At 48.8% G+C, this 12,632-nt stretch overlaps 1 protein-coding gene across 1 annotated transcript in view; it reads left to right on the forward strand.

The window, feature by feature from the left end:
• Positions 1-12,632, forward strand: part of cdc42bpab (CDC42 binding protein kinase alpha (DMPK-like) b) — a 48,930-nt gene that overhangs the window by 8,408 nt on the left and 27,890 nt on the right. Inside the window, 4 exon segments of the mRNA XM_062466888.1 lie at positions 6,415-6,506; positions 9,236-9,319; positions 9,884-9,979; positions 10,496-10,644. Of these exon segments, the coding sequence (XP_062322872.1) occupies positions 6,415-6,506; positions 9,236-9,319; positions 9,884-9,979; positions 10,496-10,644 (421 nt within the window).

Raw genomic sequence — 12,632 nt, forward strand, 5'->3', positions numbered from 1 at the left:
TGGGTGGACATTTGAACACAGACCGAAAACCCGGATAATCATGTCAAGCAAACGGCAATCTTTTCTCCCTCAGTGACAGGTCGGCTTAAGGGGGGTGGGGTGGGGGGTCAGATTTGTGGAGTGTTTCCTGAAGGTTATCGTCACGTCGTTGTGATTCCAGCCCCAGCTGTAACAATATGGAAGGGCCTGGTTCTAACCTCTAGTGGTGTTTCTACCTATTCTGTAATTGATGAGGAGAGAGGGAAAGCTGTCCTGCCTGTTTGACAAGGTTTACCCCACAGACAGTCTGTCTTGATCACATCATCATCACTCACCGACCCGCACTCACAGTTGAGAATACTTCAGCTCAATTATGTTAAAAGGTTTAAAGTGATCAATGTTTTGGAGGACCGTAGAGAGAGAGAGAGAGAGGGGTCCCAGGGGGGGTTCAGGACAGCCTATCTCAGCGGAGCTGGGAGCCTTGCGTGTCACCCAACTCTGCATGGGCCACGGGGCTTGTTGAGAGGGTATTGTGAAGAACCCCACCCCCACTCCCCGGAAACATCTGACATGTGAGCCAAAGGTTCAGACTCTGAGACCTAGAGAGTCATCAGCTCCTTGATGAGACAACCAAGGGCTGCTGGTGAGAGAACTAGTGGCAGGTGAGGGCAGCTGCTGCTGTCAGTCTGAGGCCTCCTCCACCCAGAGGCCCTCAATTGAAACGCACCGCAAATTCGCTGTGATTAAAATGCGAGGCCTCCTGCAGACTGAGCCCACACCCTGCTGTCACCATGGTCACCACCATGTCTGATGAAACTAATAAAGCAGTCTCCAAAGTGCAAACGACAATTCAAATAAACCTTGTCTATCTCCAGGTATTTAAGCTATGCAGGCCTCTTTGATCCAAGTCTGGTCTGCTGGAGGCTGAATCCACACCAGACCAACTCATCTCCTCATCCACAATCAGGGGGATTAGGTATAGCTCAGTGGTTAGAGCATTTGACTGCAGATCAAGACGCAAGGTTCAAATCTCCCCCTGAAAGTCGCTTACAGTCAGCTGAACGAACATTTTTGGATCCTGATCGTGACTGTTGCTACGTACGACTTATGTGTTATATTAGGTCGTGATTATTGCTGAATTTACAGTTGTATTTATCCATTTAGCAGACTCTTTTATCCAAAGTGACTTACTATCTGTGCTGTAGGTGTGGGACTCTATCCCATGATGTGATAGCAGCACAACAGGGACTTTGCCTGATTGGGCTGAGCGGAATTCGAACCCGTAATCTAGTGAATAATGCCTGGTATGACAGCTATTCTGCAGACACCAGTGAAGGCACGTTCCTTCCAGAAATGGATGCTTACATCATGACTGCAGTGACACACACACACACAAACACACACACAAAAATGTCCCATAACTCTTGGCACAGTTGTTGGTACATTTTTGGTACACATTCACACAGTTTCTTTCACTACACACACACACAAACACACACATACATAGACACCCGCACACACACGCAAACATGTCCCATGATTTTTGGCACAGTTGATTACTGAAGTTGTGGTGTATATAAACCGTTTAATCTTCAAGGTTTAAACCTTATTAGTGTGTGGATTATCAGTTAGAAGTTTTTCCTCATGTTTGCATGTTTGCGTGAGTGGGTAGGCTTTTCTCACAGTAGTAATGTCATGACACAATCCAGATCGAATCTATTGTTTGTCTGGTCGCCTTTCTCCCTCCCTCTGTCCCTCCCTCTGGCATCTTAATATTTTGGGAACATCCTGTTTGTGTGTTTACTGCTAAGCCCATATCGTTTGGTTTAGAGTTCCATGTCTGACCAGCTTTCCCCTTAAATTACAGCAGTATGTGTGTCTGTGCCGGTGTGTATGTGTGTCTGTGTGTGTCTGAGCCTGTGTGTGGTGTGTGTGTGTGTGTCTGTGCCTATGTGTGTGTGTCTGTGTGTGTGTCAGGGGTCTAGAAGACCAACATGGCTCTGGGAATACTGGTGTCACTGGTGTGCAGTGTAGCGTTAAACTCAATTTAATGCTCTGGTGCATGTTTATGTTGTGTGTAAGCGATTCCCAGAATGTGTTATATGTATTTTGGTACTTATTAATGATTTATCAGTGTGCCCGCTTGTTTGTGATGGCTGACATACATCACACATGACAAAACACACGCTGGGTTCCTCTTCTTGGCATGGCCTCAGGGGAAACGTTAGATTTAGCTGTTGGAGACTGAGTCAGGGTTTTGGCTGCGACGCTCTTCCTCGCCCCCCCTCACATCTGTGCTTCCCAGACCCCCCTGGCCACGACTCCAAGGGCCTGCTTCAGTTTTCATCTGTAATTTGGGTAATTTACTGGGTAGTTTAAGCTACTTGCAATTAAATGCTAAAAGGGTTAGCTTTATTTTTGGACTGCTTGTTCATGTCACTTTCGGGTCACTTTCCAACTCCAGCACCCCCCCAAGATTCTTTTTTCCCTGCTTTGTAACTTGTTCTAGATTTTCTCTTTGATAACCGACCACTTTGCTGCCGGGCTCCCTCCCTCAATTTGGTTGTATTTATCTACTCTTTATTTAACCAGGAAGTACCAATGAAATAATGGCTCTTCTGTGGAAGCGAGACCTTTCCCAGAGGGTGAGCTTGTGAAGGGCTAGTCTACTCCTGACTTATTTCAGCTTTTATCCTAAGCAATTTACAAAGGAGTATTTGAACCTGAGACCTCTTGATTTGCAGGCAAAAGCTCTAACCACTGAACCAAACCTATCCTCCCTCACTCAAACTCCGAGGGCCACTCACTGCTGTGTTTGGAGTAGAATCGTGGCAGCTGTTTGACAGAGCCAAGTACAGAACCCTTATAGGAGTATAGAATGAACATATTCTTATTGCTGTTTTGAAATTGTGCCCGATAGTAAGTGGTAGAGGAGAAACTCCAGGTTGTTGTAATGGCCTAGTGGTTACCGGGGCTGTTGGGTTTGAACTCAGGCCAGCGTGGTCCAGGTCAGGCTGCGGTGGGGAACCCAGGTGGGGTTACGAGGTGTGACGGTCGGCCCCAGGCTACCTCCTCCTGTGGTTTCTCACAAGGCTGTTTCCAGGTCACCCTCCTATCCTCTACTTCCCCTCACCTCATGGCTCTCCTCCTTCCCTCTCCACTCCTCTCTCTCTCTCTCTCTCTCTCTCTCTCTCTCTCTCTCTCTCTCTCTCTCTCTCTCTCTCTCTCTCTCTCTCTCTCTCTCTCTCTCTCTCTCTCTCTCTCTCCACTCCTCTCTCTCTCTCCACTCCTCTCTCTCTCTCTCCACTCCTCTCTCTCTCTCTCTCTCTCTCTCTCTCTCTCTCCCTCTCTCCTCTGCAAACGGCATTTTTGTGTCGTTACCTCACTGTGGTGGTAAATAATCCCTCTGATGGCTTCCAGATGTCCCAGGACCTGCTGTACTGACACAGCTCTGCTGCTGGGAAGGGAGGCAGGGAGGGTAGGGGAGACGGAGGGGGGGGGAGAGAGGGATGGAGGTAAAAGGGGTTTATGGATGGAAGAAGGGGGTAGAGAGGGACAGAGAGATGGATGGGCAAGGGAGGCATGGAGTGATGGATGGAGGGATGGATAGAGGTACCCCTCTTTCTGCCCTTTCTCCTCTTCTTTACTCCCCTACCCACATCTGCCTCTCTATTTCCATCTCTACCCGACCACTCTCTCCATCCCTCCCTCTACACAGGACTCATTAAGTAACGCAGGCAGAATCAGCAGACTGACAAATGCATTGCACCGTGACTGTATCGCACATTATGCACACAAGCAGAATACACAGACGTGGGAAACTCAGGACTCTTAAGAGAGGCCCATTTCTGAGGCCTGAATATGTCTAACGTTGCTGCCACAGCGTGAACACACTTATCAGTAATGAGTGTTCAGACTGTTCAGACTGGAGGGAGAGCAGACAGCCCTAGATTGGACTGATAACCAGAAGGATTTGCTTCTAACCAGTCTGGCTGCTATGGATTAGTTGGCTCTACGTATGTTTTTCCAATTGCACGGCACAGGCCTGCAGTGTGAGTTTCTGTGTACGAGCGTGGGTTTCTGGATGAGAAACATTCGGCGGTTCTTGTGCTGAATGAGTGACACTTTGTCAAGTTCCAGTCCGGGGAAGAACATTGAAGGTCTTTGAGAGCTCTTGCAAAACCTCAGAGAAGACAAAGAGAGAGCCAGTCAGAGTTGGGCCGTGACCGGCGTGCACAAGGCATCACAAACCGGCCGGCGCCACACCTTGTCATAGCAACCGCTGCCGTGTTTGGAACAACCTGTGTGTTTTGATAGTGATGTCGTGAGTCGTGACTGTGAGACCTTTGTCTCGAGGAGTGTGTGAAGAAGGGGACCATGTCACAATGCCTCTACCGTCAGACAAATGGAACTCCTGAACCTTGAGTCAATCTTGGGAGACTGGTGTGTGTGTGTGTGTGTGTGGATATGTGTGTGTGTGGATGCGTTTGTGTGTGTTAAACGTGTTCAAGTGTGTCAAAGTGTGATGTTTAGCCTACAGTGTCGCAGGCTTGTTTTTAAGGTCCTGCAGTAATAAACAACTGGTCTCTATTTATAAACCCTACCTGCCGGATCATCTCAGAATCAGAATCAGAATGGGATTTATTCGCCATGAAAGTTTGCACAGACAAGGAATTTGCTTTGGCAGGAAGGTGCATACAATAAACATATACCTATCTCTGCTTCTGTGGTACAGGCGGGCCTCTTGTATGAGGACCTTCAACTGCAGAAGGAACCACCTGCCATAAACAATAGCCCACTATTGACATCATTCATAAAAAGCAGAGGGGTTTGTTTGCCTTGGCCTTGCTTCTTACTAAGGCTACAGTGAGAAAGTTCTTTAGCTCCACACAGCAGCCTGTGTGCTGGATTCCGACACGACAGGCAGACTCAGGAGGCTGTTTGTGTGTCTCAGGTCTCTGTGGAGGGCCGTACTGTGGGGCTGGTCTAACACAAAACACATTCTTATCTCTGCAGTCAGGCTCTGCGTTGGCCTTCAGCTACTAATCAGCACACACACACACACACACACACACAGTAGTGGTAAATTTCAGGTGTGTGTAGTGGTTAGGGGCAGGTGTGTGTTGTGATTGGGGGCAGGTGTAGGTGTGTTGTCAGATACCTGCTGAGCTCTAATAGCCTCATGGTAATGGACCCAGACAGAGCCAGGTGCCAGGAGCCCCTGGCTATGTGTCAGGCCAGACCAGGCCAGGCAGGACTGGGGCTATGTTCCAGGGTGTCAGGGCGTTTCAGGATGTTGAATGGCTGCCAACCCTCAAGATCTCAAGACCTCAGCCACCTCAGCCACCTCAATCCTACACCCTGGTCTGGCTCTGGTGTGGATATGGTTTGATCATGGTCCAGGTCTGGCTATCAGCTGATCCTGTTCTGGTTCGGATATGTCACGGCTTGGGCAGTCAGACGGAAATTTCCGGGCTGGTTCGCACCTCGCGTCAGGATTAGTAAATAAGCTAATTAGTGTGCCAAAAAGCTTTCTTTGCCAGTCTATATTAACACCCAAACCAAACCAGGACAAATTCTCCCTCTCTCAGTCGCTAGGCAGCAGAGACGCCTGTCTGAATGCGGTTGATAACTGCTTCAGCTCTAGATTACACTATGAGATCATATAATATGATAATCCTGTTACAGCAGATAGGAGCTGATGCATCCATAAGATACTGTGATACTGTGCAGGGTAATGAGATTGAGTGTGTCTGCTGAGCTGCGTTGAGTCATCACTTCCGGGTGAGATTCAGGCTGGCGGTAGGGCTGTGAGACTCAATGAGGACGAGGGTCCAGGAAACCTGGTCTGACACACATTTGGATTGATGATCTATCTGAAGTGCTTGCCTTCCGCTCTAGGCCAGGCCAGGAGGGTGTAGGGAGGTGGAATTGTCATGAGTTATGTAGGTGTTTTTCTTGGTACTAGATGCTGATCTGCATGTGTGAAGACCTCTGTGACATGGCTTGTAAGCTGGATATGGAGTCTAGTCTGGAACAGGTGTAGGTGGGTGTGGCTCAGCATTGTCTGCAGATCAGAAGTGTCACAGGTTCAAATATCGTGACATTGTTGGCTAAAAGCATCTGCTAAGTGTGTACATGTAACTGTAACAGGAATCTGTGTGTGTCTGTGCCTCGATCATCTTGAGAATCGCTCGCTGTATGATGCAATGTCATGTGTAAAGTTGTTTGGATGAGCGGTTCGCATCAAGTAACACAATCTTGTCACAATCTCGTCACACAAAACCGTGTTTATCCAACCTTGACACATACCTTTCAAATCAGTCTCTGTCACCTCTCTGCCCTGTCTGTGATCCCAGCCTCTACCACACTGCCAAGCAGACACACAGCCTCCTGTATCCATCCCTTGACCCTGTCTCCTCTCCTCTCCCGCAGCCAAACCCTTCACCTCCAGGGTCAAGCAGATGCGCCTACACAAGGAGGACTTTGAGATCCTCAAGGTGATTGGTCGTGGGGCCTTCGGTGAGGTAAGCAACTTCTCTCCCTGTCAGCTATTTACACAACAGAACCACCAATCAGCATGACTCGTGTAAAGGAACGCAGGTGCTCCCAGTGACGGTGTGTGTGTTTGGGGTAAACCGATCTGGGTGGAAGTGAAAGCAGGCCTCATTGGTGAGTTGCTGTGGGTCCAACTGAAACACGGTTATTACGTGTTCAGGGGGAGTGATGTCAGTGCTGGGGAATGCTGGAGAGTCAGGTAGTGATGGCAGACACTGCAGTTTAGGATTACATATGTCCCACACACACACACACACACACACAAGATTATAGATGGTGCAGTGTGGGGCTGGAACGTACACATGCGTACACTCACACTAACACAATAAACCTACACCCTCACATAAACACACACATTCACAACGTACAGTAGCTACACACACATCCCCCTCACCTATGTAAGCTGAGCCCTGCCTGTTCTCTGTATTTGGAGTCTGGGCCAGGGTCCAGGCCTCTTAACCCTTGTGTTATCTTCGGGTCATTCTGACCCATCAGTCATTGTGACCCACCGTCGTATTGCGACAAATTTACCTCATACAAAAACAAAGTGAAGCATTTTCTTTTAACCGTTGGGCTGTCTCAGACCCCCCACATTGCGAAGGTTAAAAGAAAATTATTTTTATTTGTTTTTGTATTGGGTAAAATTGGGTAAACACAACGATGGTTCGTTATGAACCTTTGGGTCTTGTGACCCGAAGGCAGCACAAGGGTTAAGTCTTGGTTCTACCCTGTTCTCTTTGACCGCTGGAAGAACATAATTTACGTTCCTCCCTCTGTTCCAAACCGTGTCAGTGCTATTCTCGACGCTGTGACGTTAGCAGTGCGGTAAGCGCTACCGTAACGCATGAACGCTCGTTCTTATTTTGTTAATGATACTAGCGCCTGTGGCGCGCCTGGTTCGGCACCTGGTCCTTGCGATGAAGGAGCAGAGCCTTCCAGCACACCAGATGTGGATTTGTCGCAGCCCTCTTGGCAAATCAGAAACGAGCAATGGGTTACCCGATAGCACACTTGCTAGGTAGCGTGAGTTTGAATCGCTAGCTAGCTTATAAAGTGTGGAGTGAGTTAGCTAGCAAAAAAGACGATTAACTCACGCTACCTAGCAAGACCATAGCTAGTTCCGGACTTGTACTAGCGGTGGTTCACTGACAGCTAAAAGATAGCTTTTTTAGTATTTTAGAGTAAATAGTCCAAATTGCCCAATGAAAATACAGCTTACTGAGCGGTAAGTTCTAGCGGTGAAGGGTGGAGTTATCGGACCTGGAAGCTGTGGGAAGAAGATAGGGAGGGAAAGAAGAAGTTTCAACCAGGATGTTTTTATTTCATCCTCCCATTGTCAGCGTTGGAAGAGAAATGGCGTGTGTGCGTGGCGTTTGAGCTTTCCTGATGAATGGCTTTCCTCCGACTGCAGTGTGGAGCATGTGGGCCCGGGCCTCACACAGACCCGAGAGGAGAAAGCTAGGAAAACAGGGCGAAGGGAGGGATGGAAAGATGGAGGGATAACGGGGAGGGAAGGAGGGATTTAGGGGGGGACTAAACACAAGGTCACTGCCAAAAACAGTTTGCTCCCCCTCCTCTCTTCCTCTCCTCCTCTCTTCCTCTCCTCCTCTCCTCCTCTCTTTGCTTGATCAGATCACTCGGGGAAACCCAAACAGTGGAGGAATGTTATCATTGCATTAGCATTCTCCCTCTCGTTCTACACTGCTCATTTAATGGACTGCAGACTGTGTGTGTTATGTTGCTATGTGCTTTATGTTGCCGTGTGTGTTTGTGTGTCCACGTGTGTATCTATTTCACACGTGTGCTTGTGTGTGGCAGTGTATCTGTTTCTGTGTGTGTGTGTGTGGTGGAGTGAAGGGGAGAGAAGAAGGCACTCGCTTGTGTCCTTCCTGGCAGCCAAAGCACTCTAGTTGTCTGGCCTCCTGCAGCCAGCTACTCTACTGGTTTGAGGAATGCTCCCTGCTCCCTTGTTTATACCGCCTAACAATGGACAGAGGGCGTGCGTCACAGGTGTCAGAGAACCGCAAGTGCCGCCTCGACTGTCATCCTATCACCGCCACCGAACCGCTGAAACCCAACCAAACCCCAAAGCTCCCGTTCCTGTTTTATTAACTCCTCTCTCTGGTTTTAAGTCAGAAACACATCTTGCCCTGCCTCCAACCCCCCCTCCCATTGGTGCTGTAGCCTCTGATTGTGTCATCACCTGTCTTCCATTCCTCACATGTTACTGGGTCTTTAATCTGTCAACATGTCAGCCAGGATTGTACTGCACTGTACTGACCCATGCTGTCATATTGACTAGAATCTGGGGAGGGTGTAGCTCAGTGGTTAGAGCATTTGACTGCAGATCAAGCAGTCGCAGGCTAAAATTGCCACCTGAACTGTATGTCACTTTGGATAAAAGTGTCTGCTTGATGAATACATTATTATTTTAGAAGCATGATACACAAAGATAGTAGTTGTCAAGTGCCGGATCATAGTGGTCTAACTGAGCATGCTCACTGTAGTGATGTCCTGTTGATCCGGGAGGATCCCAGCTGTAAGAGAGGATCCAGGTGGTGCCTCTCTCTCCAGAGCAGGAATTGAATGCAGATCAAGGGATGCCATAGTTGAAAGAGAGGTGCCTGTCTTGCGTACAGTCTCCCTCTCCGGTGCTTGTCCTCCGTCCTGACCTCTCCATCTGATCGTCCTTCCACAGGTTGCCGTGGTGAAGGTGAAGAATGCAGACAAGGTGTTTGCCATGAAGATCCTCAACAAGTGGGAGATGCTGAAGAGAGCGGAGGTGAGCAACAACAACAACAACATGTCAACACACTCTCGTTCAGCTGAGACAAAAACCGGAGCTGTCCATTCATAGTTTTTTTTATTTTAAGGATACATTTTAATAATCTAAAAGACTGTTAATTTTCAGTTTTGGATTTGGTGGTTGAGGCCACATGTCAGTTTTAGCTCCATGATGTGCTTTCCACATGACCCTTCCCTGCTTGTCAGTCAGACATTCCTATTGGTCCCTGAGGCGTCTGTATGCATGCGTCTGGACATGGGAAGCTGTCTAGAAAAACAATCCAACTGTAGCCTGTACACTCACACACACTAACACACATACATACACTAACACACCCAAATCAAATAAAACTTTATCTGCATAACCCCAGTTTACAAGCAACGTCTCAAAGGGTTTCACAGCAGCCTCCAGACCAGCCTAACCACTCACCCACTCTGAACACCAGAACCCGCACGGACAGAGACAGCTGGTTAGACGTGAACTAGGCTAGGATGTGTACGCACGAAGACGCCCTCTGGTGATGATGTGGGCTGACCTTTGACCTCCTTTGACCCTGTGCAGACGGCGTGTTTCCGCGAGGAGCGCGACGTGCTGGTGAACGGAGACAGCCAGTGGATCACCACCCTGCACTACGCCTTCCAGGATGACATCAACCTGGTGAGACACACCTATACACACATCCCTCACACACCTATACCCACACACACACCCCTTACATCTACACCTGGATCTGTGCCACAGCTACACCGTTCGACACGCCTTTCTGACGCCTGGTGATGCTTCTGCCTCATCCGTCTCAAACCTTCATCAGCTTCATAACCTTTACAGAGGCCGCTACCATAGGACAGCACTTAACGAGGAGGGTAGGTGGGAAGGGCAGAGGAACGGAGGGGCTGTTTTCCACATGAAAGAATCCAGGAGGGAAAGAGGGAAGAGAGGATGATGTCATAGAGGGGGGGATATAGAACGCACGGGAGGGGAAGATAAGAGGTAACATGAAAGACTGGGGGGGGGGGGGGGTTCTGATTGGCCGATTATAATAATAATAATACACGGTCGTGGGCAGGTCTGCGTTTAAAAGTCCCGGGCCGTTTTTCAGTCCCAGTCCAGACCTGGCTTGCAGTTATATCTTTTCAGTATGTTTATATATATTTTTTCTCCCCCCCCACTCAGTACCTGGTGATGGACTACTACGTGGGAGGAGACCTGCTGACGCTGCTCAGTAAGTTTGAGGACCGCCTGCCCGAGGACATGGCTCGCTTCTACCTGGCTGAGATGGTCCTGGCCATCGACTCTGTCCACCAGCTGCACTACGTTCACAGGTGAGAGGCAGCACGGAACACATGGGGATGGTAGATACTGTATACACACACACTATATAGCATGGTGGGATGGGTATTGGAACGCACAGCCCAGGTTTGAATCGTGATCCCAGAATGCGGCGCTGGAACATGATTGGTTCAAAGAAAATATGAAAAGAATGAGCTGCTGTTTGTATCAAACGGTCAGGGAGCAGCCCTCGGTGCTCATGGGATAGCTGGTCCTTCTGTGGGGGAACCAATCAGTGTCTCATTCACAGGAAGTTGTCACTTTACCTCCACTTTACTTCCAAGCACCTCGCATGGGGAATTAGTTTGCGTCCTCTAAAACGGGTGGGAGGGGGGAGGAATCAGAGAGGGAGAGATGGAGAAGAGAGATAAAGAAAAAAGAAAGAGAGAGATGAGAGAGGTAGGGAGAGAAAGAGAAGAGAATTAAAAAAAGAAGAAGGAGATAGTTAAGCCAGCTCTGTTGGGTGTGCCTGCGTTCGCTGCAGTCAGGGATCCCAGAATTCAGTGCAGGCTCGCAGGGAAGCAGGCCCACTAAGTGTATGGTGTCTTGTGGGGGCTGTGGGGGTTAGTGGTGTGGGAGAGGGCTGGATCGGGGGAGGGGTTTGGGGGGAGGGGGGGGGCGGTCGTGTTGCTACTCTTTGAGGCCCCTGGGGACGCTTTGGGATGGTAATGATGGGTTGCGTGGACGGGGGTGTGGTCGCCCCCCCTCCTCTCGTGAGAGTTTGGCACGCTCGGTTTGTGGAGACAGCCAGCGCACATCCCCTGAGGAGGGTGTGTCCTGTTCCCTGCACTGGGCATGTGTGTTTGGTGTGTGCTTATATATGTTTGTGTGTGTGGTGTATGCTTGCTTGCGTGTGTCTGTGTGTGTGGTGACTCTGTGTGTGTGTGTATATGGGGAGGGTGTGTCTTTTCTTCATGACTAACTGAAAGAACAATACATTACATTAACCCTATCATTTGCAGGATTTCAAGCCTTTCAAGTCTGTCTGTGGTGGTGTACAGTATCTCTCACTATGTCCATACCAGTAGGCCACATTAAGAGAGGGAAGCAGAGTGGCCTAGTTTATAGAAATGGACAAAAGTAGTCAAGCACTTTAGTCCTGGAAAGCAAAGCCTCTGGAAACATAATGCCTAATCAGTGATACTCTAATTAGTCTGTTATTATGATTTAGCTTTTCGTCTAGCCTGTTTCCACCCTCCATGTTTATGGTAGTTAAACAGTTGACCCTGCTTCTCTAGAGCACTAAATCAATCACTCAAGGGAAGAATTTCTTTTTTCGTTGACACTTTCAAAAACGGTTTCTTCAACACTTGCTTTGACAAATGAGACTGAGAATGAATAGAAATGAATTGGATAACAAAGAGTCTTTAGTGGACGTCCTTCTGTCCCCCTTGTCCCGGTCAATGACCCAGCCGGCCCGGTGATTGGCCGGTTTGACCCTGCAGGCCTGGTGATTGGTCAGCTGTGTGCATGGCCTCCCACAGGGACTAAGACATGCTTGATTGGACCTGCCCAGCATGGCTGAGCTCTCTTTTAGCTAGCCCGCATCCGCCTCCTGTCGTTGCGTGTGTGTGTGTGTGTGTGTGTGTGTGCGTGTGTGTGTGTGTGTGCGTGTGCAAGTGTGCTGTTGCCTATTGATCAGAGCCATATGCGTGCTGTATTATTGATCCAGCCCTCTGTGATTCACAGCCCTGTTTACACCCACTGATCTTAGAGAGTAAGGAATTCATCAGACACACCTATAAAACATGCACACACAAATATACATACACATTTACACATACATTAACCAATCATAGACCCACCACAAAACGTTGGTACTGTAAAATGCCCTGACTGCATAAGGAATACCTGGGCTTTGACCAGGTCAAATGATCATCTCTTGATGGGAGGGTGTTTGTGTTGTCATGCCGCACTCTCTTTGTCTTTATCCCTAGGAGACAGTGTGTGTGTGTTTCCCAGTGTAAGGGGGGTTGGTGTC

Source organism: Osmerus eperlanus, chromosome 8 (assembly GCF_963692335.1).
Source record: "Osmerus eperlanus chromosome 8, fOsmEpe2.1, whole genome shotgun sequence".
Taxonomy (NCBI): domain Eukaryota; kingdom Metazoa; phylum Chordata; class Actinopteri; order Osmeriformes; family Osmeridae; genus Osmerus; species Osmerus eperlanus.